This window comes from Pleurodeles waltl, chromosome 3_1, assembly GCF_031143425.1.
Source record: "Pleurodeles waltl isolate 20211129_DDA chromosome 3_1, aPleWal1.hap1.20221129, whole genome shotgun sequence".
In the NCBI taxonomy this organism is placed as follows: domain Eukaryota; kingdom Metazoa; phylum Chordata; class Amphibia; order Caudata; family Salamandridae; genus Pleurodeles; species Pleurodeles waltl.
In genome coordinates this window covers 125,961,911-125,980,636 of record NC_090440.1, presented here as the reverse complement: position 1 = coordinate 125,980,636, position 18,726 = coordinate 125,961,911, and the positions used below count along the sequence as shown (strand labels likewise).

Sequence of the window (18,726 nt, the reverse complement as noted above, 5' to 3'; positions counted from 1 at the left end):
GAGGACAGGCCCTGGGACTGGTTAGCAGTACCCAGGGCACCATCAGAGGCAGGAAAACACCAGCAAAAAGTGGAGAATGGGGGCAAAATGTTAGGGGGCCTCTGCAATCAGCCCTGTTCTCTCACACTGTGCATTAGCATCAGCAGGCAAAGGAGAAGGGGCACAGGCAAGTGGGGATGCTCTAGGCCATGGGACCCAGAGTACTGCAAACAGCAACAGCGAGGGAACCAGTGGCACGGAGGGCAAGTGGAGTGCCACGGTGGAGACCAGATCATCCTTGTCATCTTCAGAATCCTCCTCCATTGGACACTCCCTGGCAATGGCGTACCCTTCTGTGACTACCCCAGCACCATCACTGTCTGCCACCCCCCTTACTACCACTGCCCTCCCTGTAGCTCCCCACCCAGTTGCCCGTGCCCGCTCACCCAGGAGGGTGGGCATCTCCTTCCATCTCTGTGGGTGAGTTGACCATTGTGATTTCCATCTAGGGACTGGCAGCTCAGGTCCAGCAGAGCAATGTGTTCCTGGAGGGCATTCACAGTGCACTCGGTGGCCTACAGGGATCCTTTCAGGCTCTGCCCTTCACACTGATGGCAGCCAGTCACCCTTAGTCTACCATCCCCCATCCACCTACCTATCCAAACCCAAACACCTCTTTCCAGACCCAGCCAAAGCACACAAACAAACAAGCAGGCATCTGTCTCAACAGACAAATGTACCACTGTCAAACACAAGCACCACAAGACCCACCACTGGCAGGCCCACAGACAACACACACCTGCAGACACACCAACATCCACTACCTGCACTGACTGCCCCACCATCATCTTCTTCACAGACACTACACCAGACACACCTGTAGCCAGCACACTAACATTAACAGATCCAGCTACAACTCCTATCTCACCCGCAGTTGGCACAATGGGAGACCTGCAGACATTCACCTCATTCACCACATCCACAGCCACCACAACCACTGACACATCCACATGCAGCACATCTAGCATACCGACAGACACCACCCCAACAGACAGTCACCCATCCAGCATGGCATTTCCCAGCACCTCCTCCCCCATACCAAAAGAGGTAAACACCCACACTCACCCAACCAACAGACACCCAGCACCCACAAGCATTCACCTGCACCCAAGACATCCACACAATACCTCTTACTGCCACTCTCTCTACAATCACTCCAAAACGTTTTTGCCATGACCATCCCTGTGTGTCTAAAAATAATTTTCTCTCAGAGTTTTCCTTGTTTTCTACTCCTCTTCATCCCTGTGGTACCCCCAAATGGTTTGTGTCCCTCCTCAAGTCTAGCCCTTCTACCTCCAAGTCCTCCCCTTCACCCCATGTTAGTAGCCATGCCCCTCCCACTGCCAAGAAGTCAACTCCTCCCAAGCCTGACCCCAAGGACCCCCCTCCGAAGCCCAAGCCCATAGCCTCCCTCGACCCACCTACAACCCCTAAGGTGACTGTCTGCCCCCTTGATGCCCCTGCCCTGTGAAGGTCATTTGGAAGCCAAGAGTCGAATAGAGGCACATAGATGTGCCATTTGTGCCTTTGGCACTTTGGACATTGGACTGGCCAATGGACTGATTATTGTATGTAGTTATTTATTTTCTTGCCAACGATTTAAATACATCTGGCCCAACCTGTTGCTGGATTCGATGGTAACATACGTGTCTTGCCTTTCTTTCCACATGGCTGTATTGTTTGGCACCTTTGGTATGTTTGTGTGTGACATGTGTGTGTTCTGCTAGCTGTAGCGTCTTGATTGTCAGGTGTTGTTACGTGTTGTAGTATGTATGTGATGTCATGTTGAGGTGTGTACTGAAATCACTTGACAAAGCATTTGTGTAGTTATGGTTGTGGTGTTGTTGTGGGAATTGGTGTTGTTGTGCATTGTTGTGTTTGACTGTGTATCTGCGAGTTGCTGTGTGTATTGCACATGTGCGTTAGCCATGGTGTGTGTAGTATGGATGTACATGTGTGTATGTAGGTGTGTGTGTGTATGTGCATGTGAGTGTGTGGTTACGTGTGTGTGTCACCATCACCTGCTGCCCCGGATATGTATGTTGTGTGTGCGTGTGTACTTTAGGTTTTTCCTAAAGTGTCAGGTAGGTGTGTATACTTGCAGTTGTCTTCATCACCATCACTGGTTCCGGAGTCATTGTGCAAGCAAGAGAAGTGGGAGGACTTCCAGTTCGGATTCAGTGGCAGCTCCAGACTTGTATGTGTTCCAGAAGGTGAGTGTTTCCTTTTATAGCATTGGTTTCCACCAGGATTTCTTATGGTGGTTCGACAGTGACGGATATCTTGGTGGTGTGCAGCCTCGTAATATGTCCGGCGGGAACATAGTCCACACCAGCCTGAATGTGGCTTCCGCCAACCATGGCTACATGACCGCACTGGCGGTACTGGCATTGGTTTGGCTGTCTTCTGTTGGGAAGACAACCATGGTCCTAATTTGTCTGTCTTCTCCAGCGGCCATTGGCAGTATGACTGCTGCGCCAACATGGTGGTCCTGGGTCAAACTTGTAATGACCCCCAATGTTTTCTTGAGACAGCTGCATGACCCAAAGACAGGGGCTGGAATAATAACCTGATTTGTATTTTATAGGAATGTCCATTACCAGGTTGACTTCTAGGTTTAAAAATGTCAGTGTTGTGTAGTCATGAGCTATGGCTACTTCCTTGCCATAAAAGTCAAGAGAAACGTGATCAGCAGTCACAAAAATTTGCTAGTAAAGCAGCTTGCCCTAGCCTTTTTCTGAGCTGTTTGCTCTGTCCAATCACTTTCCTGTACCTGAGGTAAACCTATTGGTCTGAGTTATATCTAAGTTTTACAATTGTTTTTAGCCTCACAAAAATCAGCAGTGACCCAAAGGGCATACATATTTTAGGGAATATTTACAAGAAAGTGGCGCATTGGACCCGATGTGTCACTTTTCGTGCCTCACCCCTGCCCCACCTAATGATACCATGGCTGCGCCATATTTACAATATGGAACACTATGGTGGTTGTTGGGACACTAGCGTCAACATTTTTAACACTATTGTGGCGCTTTGCTGCACTAGCTTAAAACAATTTAACCCTACTGCACCAAAGCACAGGGAGGCCCATCGATTAAAATGGGTGCATCATTTTAATTCCTGTTCTGAGCAGGCCTTAAAAATGACGGAAAACTATGGCGCAGTGATGTGATGTACATTTCACTGCGCCATTTTTTTGGGTTGGGCCTCCTTGTGCGGAACACCCCCTTGAATACATTATACCTGGTGAAGTTATAATTTGGCGCAAGTTGTAAATACGGCATGGGAGAAAGGCCTGCTTAATAGAGAGTTAGTGTAAAAAAAAAATACTCTACTGCAGTGCCAGGTGGTGCTAGGAGCTTGTAAATATGCCCCATTGTATCTTAGATCTTAAGAGTTAACATTGTCATTAATCTCAGTTCCTCTGGATTTTGAATAAACTGTTTTTATGGTTTAAATGTGTGACTTTAGGCCTTGCTTATTTAGGTGGATCAAATCTAGATATATCTTTAGAGACTGGCTTTACTGGGGGCGACGAAAAGTACTGGGATTACTTATTGGTCAGACCAAATAGGATGGAAGAGTTGGTCTATGGTAAATAAGCCATGATTAGTAAACACAGCATCCACAATGTGACCTGCCTGATAAGTATGGGCTTCAATTAATGGAGAAAAGCCTAAACCTGTTATTAAATATTCTAGAAGTCTAAGGCCGTCATAATCATGTTGTATCTAGATTATTAAATTTAGCTCACTTAGGGTAGTGAAATGTGCTTTGATCTATGCCTGACTACTGGAGCTAAACACCCACAAAGATTGTAGCTGAAGTTGTCTCATGGGACATGAGGGAGGAAGATGAGGGTACCTAGTAAGCATAGGGTGGCATCCACTCTTCGAGAGAAGATAAGCCCTACAGATTTGGGGAATGCTTCTTCCATTACTAAAGAATTCAAGTGATATTTATAGATGAGTAAATCTTTCTTGTTGACACAGATGCATCTGATAACACTTTATTTATTAAGAACAATAATATTAATGCCAGGACCTGAAGTCATGTAACCAATTCTCACAAAAAAACAAATCTGTTGTGTGAGATTAAATAAATTGTCGACATTATTTTTTTATATTTTTAATCAATGATCTGACATTTAAGCAGTGCTTAGTATGAGCCAGTCGTTACCGGTGGTGGACACCAATACTTATTTTGGGGATTTTGCAATTATTTTTACCCAAGAGAGGGAAAAATAAACAAAGTGGAAAAACAGAGGAAGAGAAAGACGGAAACACCTTCACAAATGGGAGAATACAGGAAACCACCAGGAGAGATAAAGGGGCAGGGAGTGTCTGGTGGTGGGTTAATGGGGCTTGGGGTGGATTCAAAAATGTGCATCTTTGGTATTGTGGACGCTGACATTAAATTACATCAGCTGCACTCTTTTGAGAGGAACCTCTGGAACCAGAACTCTCAGGGGCATATTTAAGGAAAGTGGCGATGCACCTAGTACGTTCCTTAGCGGCCCCCTATCGCCATTATGTGTGCACCGTATCTCAGATATGCCGCACCATGGCGCAGGGTAAGGGGCTATTGCGTCATCATAGGATTGCTCATTCCTGCCCTTTTCCCCGGTGCTGGTGCAGAATGGGCGCCATGCCCCATCGCAGGCACCCCTGCACCATGGTGCAAGGGTGTCTGTGTTGCAGGGATGATTGTTTTTGTGCCGGAAGGGATACCTTCCTGCACAAAAACATTCACAAGAGGCATTTTTCTCTTCCTATGTGTGCTGCAGATGTGTGCAGATTGCAGCACACAGAGAAAAAGGAAAAAAAAAGGAGAAATGAAGGTATTTCTCCTCATTGCATCTCCCTTATGCCCCCCCTGGGGAGATGTAGGATGTTGACGCATTCTCTGGTTTATGAAAGCTCATAAATCTGGGAATGTGTCAAATGCCATGGGTGTTATGTGGCAGGCATCCCTGTCGCAGGGTGAGTCAAGGCAGCGACTTGTGCTGCCCTGACAGTCCATATTTACAATGCCATGAAAAGCCACGCAAGATAGCTTTACGTGGCCTTGTAAATATGATCCTGCAGTGTCTAAAAGTGATGCTTCAGTGGCTCAGGGGCTTGTAAATATGCCCCTAAATTTCTGACACTGTGCTGTTATTAGCAAAGTAATGGAGAGACAGACCCAAGTTGGAGGCTTTAAACCTGAAAATACATGTGTTGCACAGCCTGGTGGTGGCTTGATCCAAGTTAAAGGGGCTATAAGTCGTAGGAAACATTGTTGGGCCTCACTTGCAAGAATCTGACACATCAACTTCGATGTGTCAGGTTTCTTGAGCTGCAATACAACCCCCTATGGATGCCATGGATGAGCTGTATTTACAATACAGAGCTGCACAGATACTTCAGAAATTCTGACACATCTGTGGCACTAAACTCACGCATTGCTGGACTAGTGTAAAAAAAATGTTGCTACTCCAGCAGTGGCAGGAGCCCCCAATTGAGGAAATACCTGCATCAGTTTTACGCCTGCTCTGAGCAGATGGTAAAATTCTGATGAGGTGCAGTTGTAGAATGACGTGATGAAATGTAAATTTCACTGTCAGTTCTGTGTTGCTTTTTCCGTGGGAATGCCAACGTTGCACACAATATAGCTGGCACAGGTGTAATGTGACGTAAGGCCTTACAAATTCATGCATTGGGTCCAATGCCACAGTTTGCAAGTGTGGAGCAGTTAGGGCACTGCTTGTGCCACAGCTGTGTAAAAAAATAATGACACAACAGTGGTGCAAACGCCTTGTAAATGAGGCTCATCCTTTTATCTTGAATGGTGGTCAGCTGAGCGTGGGATTAAGTTTTAAAAGGACTGTGATCTCTCATACTGAGTCATAGTTTGTGGCGCTGAGCCTGACCAAGGTGCAGATAGGCTTGTCTTTGGTGCTCTTTCCTCACTTTGTACATCTGTCACTCTGACTTTTTAGCCTGCCATTGGCTCAGTGTTGTGCCATCACGTACCAGAGAAAACCAGAAGGAAGCAAAATAAAACACAAACCGGAATCCTGTTTCTTCCAACTTCCCTATAAGCAAAGTCCTCCCCATCCCCCTCTCCCCCTCAGAGGAAATAAACCATAATTAAAAAGATAGAAATCAAGAAATGTCTAAAACAGTGCCAGTCACCTCTCCAGTATGGCAACTGCTGTAACAATTGAGCCACTCACTGTAAAAGATATTTAAATGACAAAATTACATCAGCATCCTGTTTCAAGGAAGTTGAGAGTGTTGTTTGATATAGCCAGATCTCCCAGTGGGCTAGATCAGCACTGCACTTCCACCATTTCCTGTATGTCTCGCTCTTCCCAGGTGTCTACTGCACATCTGCCTGTTAGTGTTATCTCAGTCCCTCCTACACAGTACATTACCAATCTAAAGGTAATAATATTTGGGTATTTACATAGCCCTTCATACTAAGGTTATTGCTTTGTTATGTATTGTAATTAACAAGTGTATAGTAGCTACTAATAAAAAAAAAATAGCTAAAACAACCTTGTCGGAAGGATTGACCTGCCCCTCGAAATCTCACCATATTACAACAAACTCTTAACTCACTGAGCATGCTAACTGTAAAGAGAGTGTAATACCATCCACCCTTACCCGTCTTCATCCGAACTGTACACACCCACATCTGTCCATGACAATCAGAATTTTTTTAATCCATTTTTACAAGTACACGCATGGCAAGTTTTGTGAGTCTAAAGTAGCATTTTTCATCCCAAGCATTCAGATTTATTATACTTGAATTTGTCCTTACATATTTGTGTGAGTGAATCTTTCCATGAGGAAATTAGTAAATACCCACAGAGCTATTTGTTGCTGGGTAGTCACAAGCTCTTCCACTGTTCATTTCCAATCCTGGACATATTTGGGATTTAACTTCTGTTTAAATGTAGCATTGTTGGGGGAGCAGAGGATGATGTTTCTCACTTATTTTGTTTAAGGTAAGGTAACATAAGATAAAGTAAAGTTTGTTTGCATGGGCAATTATATGTATGCAGATTTCCAAATGCAAAGGAATTTCATTATATTTGAAAAACTATGACAGTTGCAGCTTTCCAGAAGCAGACCTTGAACACTCTGCAATATATATATATAAATACCTTAAGTTTATGTGAGACATAGGAGTGAATTTCCAAATGAATATTGCAAATGGAGCCCATAATGTCAACTAAAACGGTCCAAATAAATTGCATGAGAATTACCTGGCCCCGTGCCATGATGCAAACCTCCAGTCCTCCCTGGAAATCAGAGCAGTGCCTAATTTGTAAAATAATGAGTGCGGGTGCCCAATGTGTTGCTTAGAAACCCATGTCTATTAAATATTGGCATGCCCAATACCAAGGTTGCCTAGTCCTGACCCCACCCTAGGTCTCTTTAATGCACTGCTAGCACTCCCTGCTCCTTTATCTCACTCTTCCAGATTCCTCCTTTCTCCCTTGGTGATTGGATTTCCACCTTCTTCTTCCTCCTTTTTCCCATTTGTGTGTTTTTCCCTCTCTTGTTCACTTTGAATGCTGACAACCTCATCTGCAGAATTCCACAAGGATCCCCACTCAGCTCCACCCTGTCCAATGTATACATGTTCCCACTCACCAGCATGATCTGCGCCCATGAAATCAACATTGTATGCTGATGACACCCAGAGCATACTCTCTCTCTCTGACAACACCTGGCCCATGTTCTCCCCTTGCATGACTGAAGTTGTGATTAATGAAAATCTTCTCAACACAGACAAGACAGAAGTAGTAGTCGACAAAGTCACCTTGCTCTGGAACTCCACTTGATGGCCTTCAAACTTAGACCTACACCCCACATGACAATCCATGCAAAGAACCTTAGAATAGCGATTGCAACCAAGTCACCATGACCAACCAGTTGAAAGGAGCCTCCATCTCCTGTTTCCACACAATGAAGGTGCTCAAAAAGATATTTAAATGGCTACCCACCAACACTCTCAAAACTGTTACCCAAGCCCTCATAATCAGCAAGCTGGACTATGGTAGCACACTCTATGCTGGAATCAATGCTCAACTAACCAGAAGGCTCTAGACCATATACAACTCTAAAGTGTATCATGAGAAATGTACTTTTCAACAATGCAGATAGAATATTGAGACGTCAAATAAATTACTAGTGATAAAACGTATGGATGGTTAGCAATAAATAGATTTTTATTATTTGAATAAATTTTTCTTTTCCTTGTATCAAGACATTGTTTTCATGGAGCGTTAGACAAGTAACTGCTGTATAAAATCTGTTTACTCATGCAACCTTTAGAGACATGCATTGACTTTTGTACGTCTGCATAAATGCTATAAATAAAAGTGCCACACCTGTGGTGAGAATGTCAATCAAGCATGCTTGCTGTTTGTCTTGAAAAAGATGCATGTTTGAAGTATGAAAATATATTAAACAGCAGTAATTTAATAAACTTTTCCTGAGGACAGACTGTGCCTTAGATCTTTGAAAGATAATCTGCATTAGATGTAAAGAACAACAAAACAGGTTCATCAACCCCTTGCCTCGTGAACAGAATGTAAAATATATGTATTTATTCTGAATAACACCGAGCTCTATATGTTCTTTAAACAAGTCTACAATATCATGAATGAGTTGTTGTTGCTTCATCAATGGAGACATCGAGCCTCTTCTTGCTGGATAAATTGGGATGGTAATAAATTATCACAAACAATCATAAAAAGGTATATAATTTTTTAATAGCTGTAATATAAATATTATTGAAACCTTGAACAACACTTCAGTTTTATTTCGAGTGTTGTTGTATTATATTGAGATGCAAAATCAGGTGAAAAATTGGTTTTCGTTGGAGCATCTACCAAAGTTTAGATCAGCTGACTTGATGCTAAATTATAAGCACCATACGTTCTCAAGTATTCTTAGCACATGCTAAAATGAGGTAAGCGTGATCATCCACACTGAATTAAAATCAGCATGTGCATTTATTCAGGGTGTAAATAACGGAATTGTATTTCACAAACAAAATCAGTTACATTAAATAGTTCTTTATTTCTTATTTAGAATTTTAAAGTTTGAATTCTATAAAGTGAGATAGATGCAAATTTTGTCACAGTGTGGCTACCTGACATGCTATTGTAAATTGACATTTTGTAAATAAGCTTTAATTGCACAAATGTTCTAAAGGTGCACAGAACATATATTATAATAGTGGGATATAATAAACAGGCACTAGACAATGCAAGGGAGATAAACATAATGGTGCTGTCTTTAAATTATGCTAGGAGTGAAGCAGGTATGTTGCTGAAAGGAAAAAACAATGTGACGTTAACCACAGATGTCTGGGAGTATGAAAGATGGAGATGTAATTCAGGCCACAGTTGACATCACTTGCATACTGACAATTGGAAGACTATTTTAAGTAAACACGCTAAGAAGTAAGGTGTTATAAATTCATAAACTGCGCCAACTTCCTACAATGTAAAGGGTTGGACTTCTGTCCAGCCAAAGTAATGTTCCTAAAATTAACAAAGAAGCATAATATGAGGACTGCTGCTTCTAATTTATACAACCTGGTGCCAATGTGCACAAACAAATTTTAAATAAATAACTACATGCATTAGAAGAGATAAACAACTAGCTTCGAAAGTGTGCTGAAGCTACAAAGAATTGAATGACACTATTGTTGGTTTTCATCTGAATGGTAGGGCAACTGTGAATGTTATTTAGTGGAAGACAGTAGAAGAGAGAGGGAAATTTTAAAATAAATATTCCACTCCCAATGAATATACAACTTTAGAATTGATATTGAAGACTGTACTTTGTCTTTAGCGATGAACCAAAACTATTCTATGAGGAGTCCCATGATTAATGGGCCTATGTATACTGTAACATTAACAATCACACCAAGTAGGTCATGTTCTCAAAATACCTGTTGTGACTATTGGAATATGAATTTACTGCAGTCAGTTTAGTCTTGCATTTGAGTGTTTTAGATATCAAAACATTCTGTGAAGGTTTGTTTTTGAACAATAAACGTTGTATAAAAGCTTTGTAGGTTATTCATGTCAATTAGGACTTATGATGCTATTTTGCATGAACTTCCACAGAAGTACCACATATTGATAACAATGAAGTTTACCCATGTAGAAAAATATCAATAAACTTTAGAAATGCTGTACAAAAGACAAATGTATGGTACGAAAGGCTAAGTTAGAGGTTAGTTTGTGAAGATATTAGTACAATTATTAAATCTTCATGAACACTTGTATGAATGGTTTCAGGGTGGCTTCCATACACAGTGTATTAAGTACAGGAACAAGTCAAGGTTTTCAAATAGACTGATGGATAATTTTAAACTCATCATGTAATACTGTATCACCTTTTTACTTTCTTTTTCTTACGCAACATGCGAGTCTATGGTACGCACTGGGTATTAGTATGGTGACTTAAATGGGACTCATCCATCTTCTGAAGAAAAATGTAGTTAGCATGTTCTGGTGTCTGACAAATATATACAGTATTAACAATGCATATCTGTATGAGTTCAGATGCTGTCAGACAATTATAAAGAATATGTAATAAGAATTTATTCATTAAATTGTTTTCTACAGGTTGGAGAATTTGAACTGTAACAGCATAATTCCTGAAAAAATATTAAAGTATCTCACTTAGTAGTAGTGTTATAATGGCAAAAAGGTTCTTTGCCACTCTTGGTTATTATGAAAAGTATTGAAAGTGCATTTGCATCAGATGCCATTATTAACACTACATTATAAAATAAAAAAATATGTTTGATTACTCTCATCCTTTTAATTAAATTCTGCCATAAACATGTTTTAGCATATTGCCATGCAGACGTATATGTATCAGAATATTCAATCTGACAGCCTACATTTCCTGACAGTCTACACCTTTACATACAACAGACATGTATGTTTAAAATTCAGGGGTTCATTTAGAGATTAAGTGAAATTATTAGTGAAATGGCCCTTATGTAACACAATACTTTAAATTTCATAATTGTGCAATGGATCTTTTACTTTAGTTCTATGATGTCATTTACAGAAAGGAAAAACACTAGTGTGAGATTTAATAGGTAATAGTCTAATTAAAAATCTGCTTGCATGATCATTGCTAGCACAGATATATGTACAATAGAGTGTAAACATAGCATCATTCGTTGTTCCTTTTGGCTTTTCCATAATAAATGCAGAATGTGCCCCATTTAATTTTTGAACAGATTAAAAATGCTTGATTTGTCATTTCAATTTTATAGGGCCTAATTTTAAAATGGCTGGGTTTGTGTGTTGACAGTTATTCATATGGAAAATAATAGATGCAATTTAATTCAAACTACTCAAATTGAAACATACTGTATGTGGTCCAATCTGGTGGAAAGCAACACTAAAAAGCTAAATTAAAGAAATTTGTACTAGGATTCCAATTGCTATATATCTGATGCAGTCTTTAACACTGCATAATCATAACGTGTGAAACAAAAATAATAATACTGAAAAATAACATGTTGTAGATATTACAGATTGTAGATGTATTGTAAATTTCCTGCATTGGAGTAAAATTGGAGATTAGTCCTGTAAAATGGGAGATAAAATATTTAACTTAAAACCTACATTTACATTGTTTTGAGTGCAAAGTTAGCTATAAACTATGCATACTCTTGTCATATAACTGCATATAATCTGTCTTGCATACATATTTTACATGACTTGCATTGTTAATTGGAAGGTAGCAATTACCTGTCTACAAATAAATGAAGAATGCAAAATAATACTGGTGCTAAGAAGGCATGCTACAGTATGCTAAAGCAGGAAAATGGTTTGCCATTATGTTAGTTATTTTCATATACAAAATATATATAGCATCAATTGCAGTGCTCATTCCAGCACTCTTGTAAAATGATGAAATTATCCATGTCATTGCACAAGATTTACAAATATCGAATATACTGAATGTTTTTATTTACAAGACATTTTTGGTTTCAAGAAAAAACATAAATGAAAAGTGGCATGTAAACCATGAACTGCATAGTTAATGTTGATTGCGCACCCAACCCACAGGTCAATTTGTTTAGCGATCCATAACCACAGTTTCAGGAGAATCTGACAAATATACTTAAAAACAGGTTACAATTATTTACATCAGTTCAAGTTATGGTCATGAAGGCAACAATTTTTGCTCATTTCTGAAAAAGCGCAACCAAGTAAATAGCTAAGAAATACACATGGACTACATGGTACATCTTCTTCCAGGCTCTTGAAGTACATTGTAAGAATTACATTTGATTAGTCTTCATAATATTCCTTGGAAAATTTTATATCTTGGTTCAGTAGACAGGAACTTTGTTACTGCTATGTGAGAAATGTTGAGCCGCTGTATGCACTTTGTAGCAGCTCAATCAGAGCCTCCATACATTTTTTCTTCCCATTTTTTGCAGCAGATCATTGATAGGTATGGCTATTCTTTGTGTCCCGCTGGAGAATTAAGCATCCTGTTCAGAGCAGAGCATAATACCACAAGCAGTGAGTGGAAATACATATACCTTGATGGCTCTGCTTTATAGAAGTTTCTGTCTTGTTTTTAAGCTGCAATTATTTATTTCCCCATAGTGCAGTTGCGCTTTTTCTTCTGCTTCATCTGGCTATCGATTAAGGCCATTCGTGGTGATAATGTTTCCCATTCTTTTTCCTTTCCCTTTGCAGATGCTCAAGCTCTGCCTCATACATCATCTCTTGTACTAAGTACTTCTCTCGTCTCATTCTGTCACATAAGTCTTTGGGCATATCAGGGATCAGGTACGCAATGAAAGACTTTATTCCAAACACAAGATGCTGTAGAAAAGAGACTCATGTTAAATGTATATATACTAAGAAAGTATCTATCACAATATTATTACAGATATTTGAAATCTAGCTAGTTGGTAAGAGGTAAAGGTATGTTCCAGGAATGAAAACAATTGCTCTACTTTTGTATCACATTTTTGTCATGTTTCAGTATTGTGTATAGCATATGTTATTACTGCCCAATTTAAACATACACAGTTCATCTACCTTTATCATTAACCTTGAAACTGCAGCGACAAGATATGTAAAATGTTTTCCATGAAGTCCTATTGAGAGGCTGAAATCTTATTATTTATATTATAAAACTTATAGAGCACAAACTTACCAAGCTGACTGTATGATCTCAAGTGGCAAAATGAACAGAAAACAAAACAAATCTAGAAAGCAACACATTATTTGTAAAAAAAATAAAAACTGACTGTTTGTAAACATGAATGTCTGGAAAAAAGGGATATTTGCAAGTTTAATGGATAATGTAAACAAGTGCCATATACTTACCTTACCATGGCCTTACAGTGGCAGCAAAAAAGAACTGATACATGACAGAAACCTTTTAACTCATGGTACATTAAGCAAGTCTAACCAATTGCTACAAGTTACACTCTTGACCCATGTGGCTTGTTGGAGAGTGGACAGCTGTAAGGTTATTGTAGAAAATGTACCTTATAACTAAGCCTGCCCATCTAACATTATGAGTGGGACTCAAACAGGGGTACTTTCTTGAGACTGCCTACAAGCTACAATCAGCCAAACGGCATAAAATGAAATGGCCATCAAGAAAAGGGAGGTCCATCACAGCCATTTAATTAACAATGTGTGTGTAATTTGCTGCATGACCCTACTGCCTACATTACGTACCAGCAATTCCATTACTCAGATTCTTCATCCCTCGTTCTAGGACCTAAAATTCAAAGACACTCTCCCACCATGAAAATCCACACTGTACGACATTGAAAAATCTTTTTAAATTCAGCTCACATTCAGGTAGACCTCATGAAAGAAGACAGTACCTGAAAATAAATTCACCAGGCCACAGGTCTCCAATCTTACAGCCTAAGGTAAACAGGATGTTGAATAAGGAAGGGAGAATTGGAGTAATGAGATCACTGTTAAGTAGTCTAAGCACTATTTTTCTCAATTTACTGGCTCGCCTCCATCCTTAACAATTGAGTACATATGTGGCCAAAACAGGTTCAGAATAACTTGGAAACAGCCTCAGACACAACAGGTAGTGTCATCTACCTGTGAAAAAAGATGATACTACAAACCACTTAAGACTTATCGGACCACCGATTTGTGACAAAAACTCTCCTCTATATACAAAAACTCAGAGTTAGACAAAAGCTCATGATAAGCCAGCACCCAAAAGGAAAAACAGAAACAATCATCCCAGGAAGAAAGCAAGGGGCAGATGTAGCAAAGTTTTGCGAGTCGCAAATGGCTCACATCGCTATTTGCGACCCCGCAAAATCGGAAATGGGATGCAAAAATCCTATTTCCGATCACCAAACAGCGATGCGACCCAGCACCGACTCACAAAATTTGAGGCCTGATTTTGCAACCCGCAATCAGGAAGTCGCAAATTGCGAGTCACAAACCATATGCAAAAGCCAGTCGCAAATTGCAACTAGTCGCAAAAAGCCTGTTTTGCACACCCAGATTACCACTGATTCAGAGCAGGTGGTAACCAGAACCAAAGTATAAAAGGAGACCCAGAAGGCATCAGGGCTACTCAAAATGGCTGAACTGTACGTGAATGCATGGAGGAGGAGAGTCCAGGCTGCCCAGCAGTTTGTAAACATGAATGTCTGGAAAAAAGGGATATTTGCAAGTTTAATGGATAATGTAAACAAGTGCCATATACTTACCTTACCATGGCCTTACAGTGGTAGCAAAAAAGAACTGATACATGACAGAAACCTTTTAACTCATGGTACATTAAGCAAGTCTAACCAATTGCTACAAGTTACACTCTTGACCCATGTGGCTTGTTGGAGAGTCGACAGCTGTAAGGTTATTGTAGAAAATGTACCTTATAACTAAGCCTGCCCATCTAACATTATGAGTGGGACTCAAACAGGGGTACTTTCTTGAGACTGCCTACAAGCTACAATCAGCCAAACGGCATAAAATGAAATCGCCATCAAGAAAAGGGAGGTCCATCACAGCCATTTAATTAACAATGTGTGTGTAATTTGCTGCATGACCCTACTGCCTACATTACGTACCAGCAATTCCATTACTCAGATTCTCCATCCCTCGTTCTAGGACCTAAAATTCAAAGACACTCTCCCACCATGAAAATCCACACTGTACGACATTGAAAAATCTTTTTAAATTCAGCTCACATTCAGGTAGACCTCATGAAAGAAGACAGTACCTGAAAATAAATTCACCAGGCCACAGGTCTCCAATCTTACAGCCTAAGGTAAACAGGATGTTGAATAAGGAAGGGAGAATTGGAGTAATGAGATCACTGTTAAGTAGTCTAAGCACTATTTTTCTCAATTTACTGGCTCGCCTCCATCCTTAACAATTGAGTACATATGTGGCCAAAACAGGTTCAGAATAACTTGGAAACAGCCTCAGACACAACAGGTAGTGTCATCTACCTGTGAAAAAAGTTGATACTACAAACCACTTAAGACTTATCGGACCACCGATTGTGACAAAAACTCTCCTCTATATACAAAAACTCAGAGTTAGACAAAAGCTCATGGAAAGCCAGCACCCAAAAGGAAAAACAGAAACAATCATCCCAGGAAGAAAGCAAGGGCCAGATGTAGCAAAGTTTTGCGAGTCGCAAATGGCTCGCATCGCTATTTGCGACCCCGCAAAATCGGAAATGGGATGCAAAAATCCTATTTCCGATCACCAAACAGCGATGCGACCCAGCTCCGACTCACAAAATTTGAGGCCTGATTTTGCAACCCGCAATCAGGAAGTCGCAAATTGCGAGTCACAAACCATATGCAAAAGCCAGTCGCAAATTGCAACTAGTCGCAAAAACCCTGTTTTGCTCACCCAGATTACCACTGATTCAGAGCAGGTGGTAACCAGAACCAAAGTATAAAAGGAGACCCAGAAGGCATCAGGGCTACTCAAAATGGCTGAACTGTACGTGACTGCATGGAGGAGGAGAGTCCAGACTGCCCAGCAGAGGAGGAGGAGGCAGAGACAGGAGAGGATATACCGAACCAGGCAGACACTATTTCAACAAACTGAGGAGGAGATTTATGACAAATATAGACTGAGCAGTGCTGTTATCTTAGAGATTATTGAACTGCTGAAACCTCAGCTTGAACGACAGACAATGCGCAGCAGCGCCATCCCACACATGTGCAAGTGCTATGCTCACTGCACCTCTTGGCCTCAGGTAGCTATCAGGGGGTGATTGCAGTGGCAGGTGGGGTATCCCAAAGTGCCCTCTCACAATTCTTTAGACGTTTCCTAGATGCCATACTCGCACACATGTTCAGATATATATACCTTCCCAGGAATGAGGCAGGAATGAACAGCACCAAGTTGGACTTCTACAGAATTGCCATCTTCCCCCATGTAATAGGGTGTGTGGACGGGACACATATACAAATTTGCCAACCTGCAAATCTGGAATATGTGTTCCGCAATAGGAAATGTACCCACTCACTAAACATCCAGGTGGTATGTGACGCCCATAATGTCATTACTGACATTGTAGCTAAATATCCATGGAGTACACATGACTCATACATATTCATGCACAGTGGGATACACCAACGCCTAGCACGTAAGGAGTTTGGAGAAGGATATCTATTAGGTATTGGTGGCTATACTCTGAAGCCTTACATACAGGTCACTGTGTAACCCTGTGATGCCCTGCTAAATTTGCCTCTTTTGTCAAACAGGTGACAGTGCATATGACCTGAGACCATGGATACTTACCCTATACCTAAAACCTGGCAATCGGAAGGAGAGGCGATACAACATTGCACATCGGCGGACCGGAACTGTAGTTGAGAGGACCTTTGGCTTGTTAAAGACAAGATTCCGATGCCTCCACAAAAGTGGAGGAGCACTCCAGTATGCCCCAGAAACAGCATGCAAGGTAGTTGCCACCTGTGCCATCCTACACAACATTGCCACCAGACATGGGCTACATCTCACCCCTGAAGACACAGACACAGAGGATGAGGAGCAAGAGCTACCACACCGCAAGCCTGGGGATAGAAGCATCGCAAATGAGGGCAGACAGAGACGGAACCACAATGCAACCCAATACTTTGGCAGGTACGTGGCAACCGTGACCACACTCACTAATGTCAGACACACATAGCCCAGTTGTGTAGTCAAACAAACAAAACCTTTTTATTGCTAAACTATAATGTTGTTAGAAATGTGCAGTATGCAACAGTCTGGTATTGGAAACAGTCAAATCAGACACATTATTTTCATGTGCCTCAGTACTAGTACATGTCAGTGGCTCACAGCCTCCACCGACTGAGGCCACCATGGCTCACTCTAGGTGGGTCCCCTGAGCTCTGCCGTGCACTGTTACTCTGCAGCACACGCTCATCAGTAGCAGACACACTGCTGATTGTTGAGCCCTCCTCACTGTTCTGCGGGGTATCCCCTGTGCCCCTTGCAGCTTGCCTGGTCTCCATGATATCAACCGCATGGCTGATACGGCCAAGTCCCCGTGCCACATCACAAGCAAAATGACCCAGTTCTATCTGCAGGCTGACAGTGCGCCTTGACAGGCAGGTTGTGTTCGTTGCCAGGCGCCCAATGGATGCTGCAAGACTGTCTAAACGGGCTGCAGTGTTGTGCTCCCTGCGCCGTGCCTGTGCCCTGTCAGCCACCAGTTCCCTGACCAATAAGTCAATGGATTGTGCAGGTTCCCCAGATGCGTGTTCATTGTTTGGAACTGATTGTCCACATTAGCCAGCCTATGGGTCACAGTGGTCTGCAGTCTTGTTAGGTTCTGGTTAATTGACCTCAACTGTCTATTTTGCAGGCGCTGACCCTGTACTAAGGATGCCTCAAGTCCCGCAAACTCAATATCTGCGACATCCTCACTGTGCACAGACTGCACTCTACTGCGGCGTCTGCGCACTGCGCCTGATGATGGCTGTGTGTGTCTCTCTGTAGGCATTGGCCCTGGTGCTACCACTGCTGCCTCCATATCCAGCGCAGGATCGTCCATGCACTCCAGTGGCAATTCCATGGGTGGTGTTGTACTGCAGTCCCCTGCTGTGTCAGTGGCAGTATCCTCCTGTGGGTCTGGCACATGTTCCTCTCCCTACACGTTTGCGCTGATGGGGGGCCTTGTGGGAGACCTGTGGGACATAGGGGATACACTGTCAGTCTTGCACATCTGTTTTTTGCCTCATAATAAACATTTGCCTATATTTGGACTACTGTACTACATTGCCCATAATGCACTATTCTAGAGGTTGCTAGCCTGGAATGGAGCTAGTCTGGAGGTGTCTGCTGCTTTGTACTGGGATTGTGTGTATAGTGCATTTGTGGGTGTGAAAGCGTACTTACTTTGTGATGTTCCAGGTGCTGAACTGTCCACATCTCCTATGCCCAGTACAGCCTTCGGCTCCAGTGTTGTCTCCACCATGGTTTCCAGAGCTTTCGGTAGTGGAACAGTGGATGGGCCTCCTCCAGTGCCCTGCATCTCCCTCATGCGCTCCACAACCCTCTCCTTGGTCCTGGAGCAAAGGTCATACCACCTTTTCCTAATTTCATCCAGGGTGCGGTGGCTTACCCCAATGGCATTTATTTTATCCTGGATGTCTTGCCATATT

General features: G+C 41.8%; 1 protein-coding gene across 3 annotated transcripts in view; it reads right to left on the bottom strand.

Annotated features, from left to right (window-relative positions):
• Window positions 1–8,240: 8,240 nt before the first annotated feature.
• The window catches only part of ANO3 (anoctamin 3), a 1,608,515-nt gene continuing 1,598,029 nt past the window's right edge, over window positions 8,241–18,726 (bottom strand). For all 3 annotated transcript variants that reach the window (XM_069221955.1, XM_069221956.1, XM_069221954.1), the window contains one exon: window positions 8,241–12,919. In XM_069221955.1, the coding sequence (XP_069078056.1) occupies window positions 12,737–12,919 (183 nt within the window). In that variant the 3' untranslated portion in view covers window positions 8,241–12,736. The remainder of the gene's footprint in view (window positions 12,920–18,726) is intronic.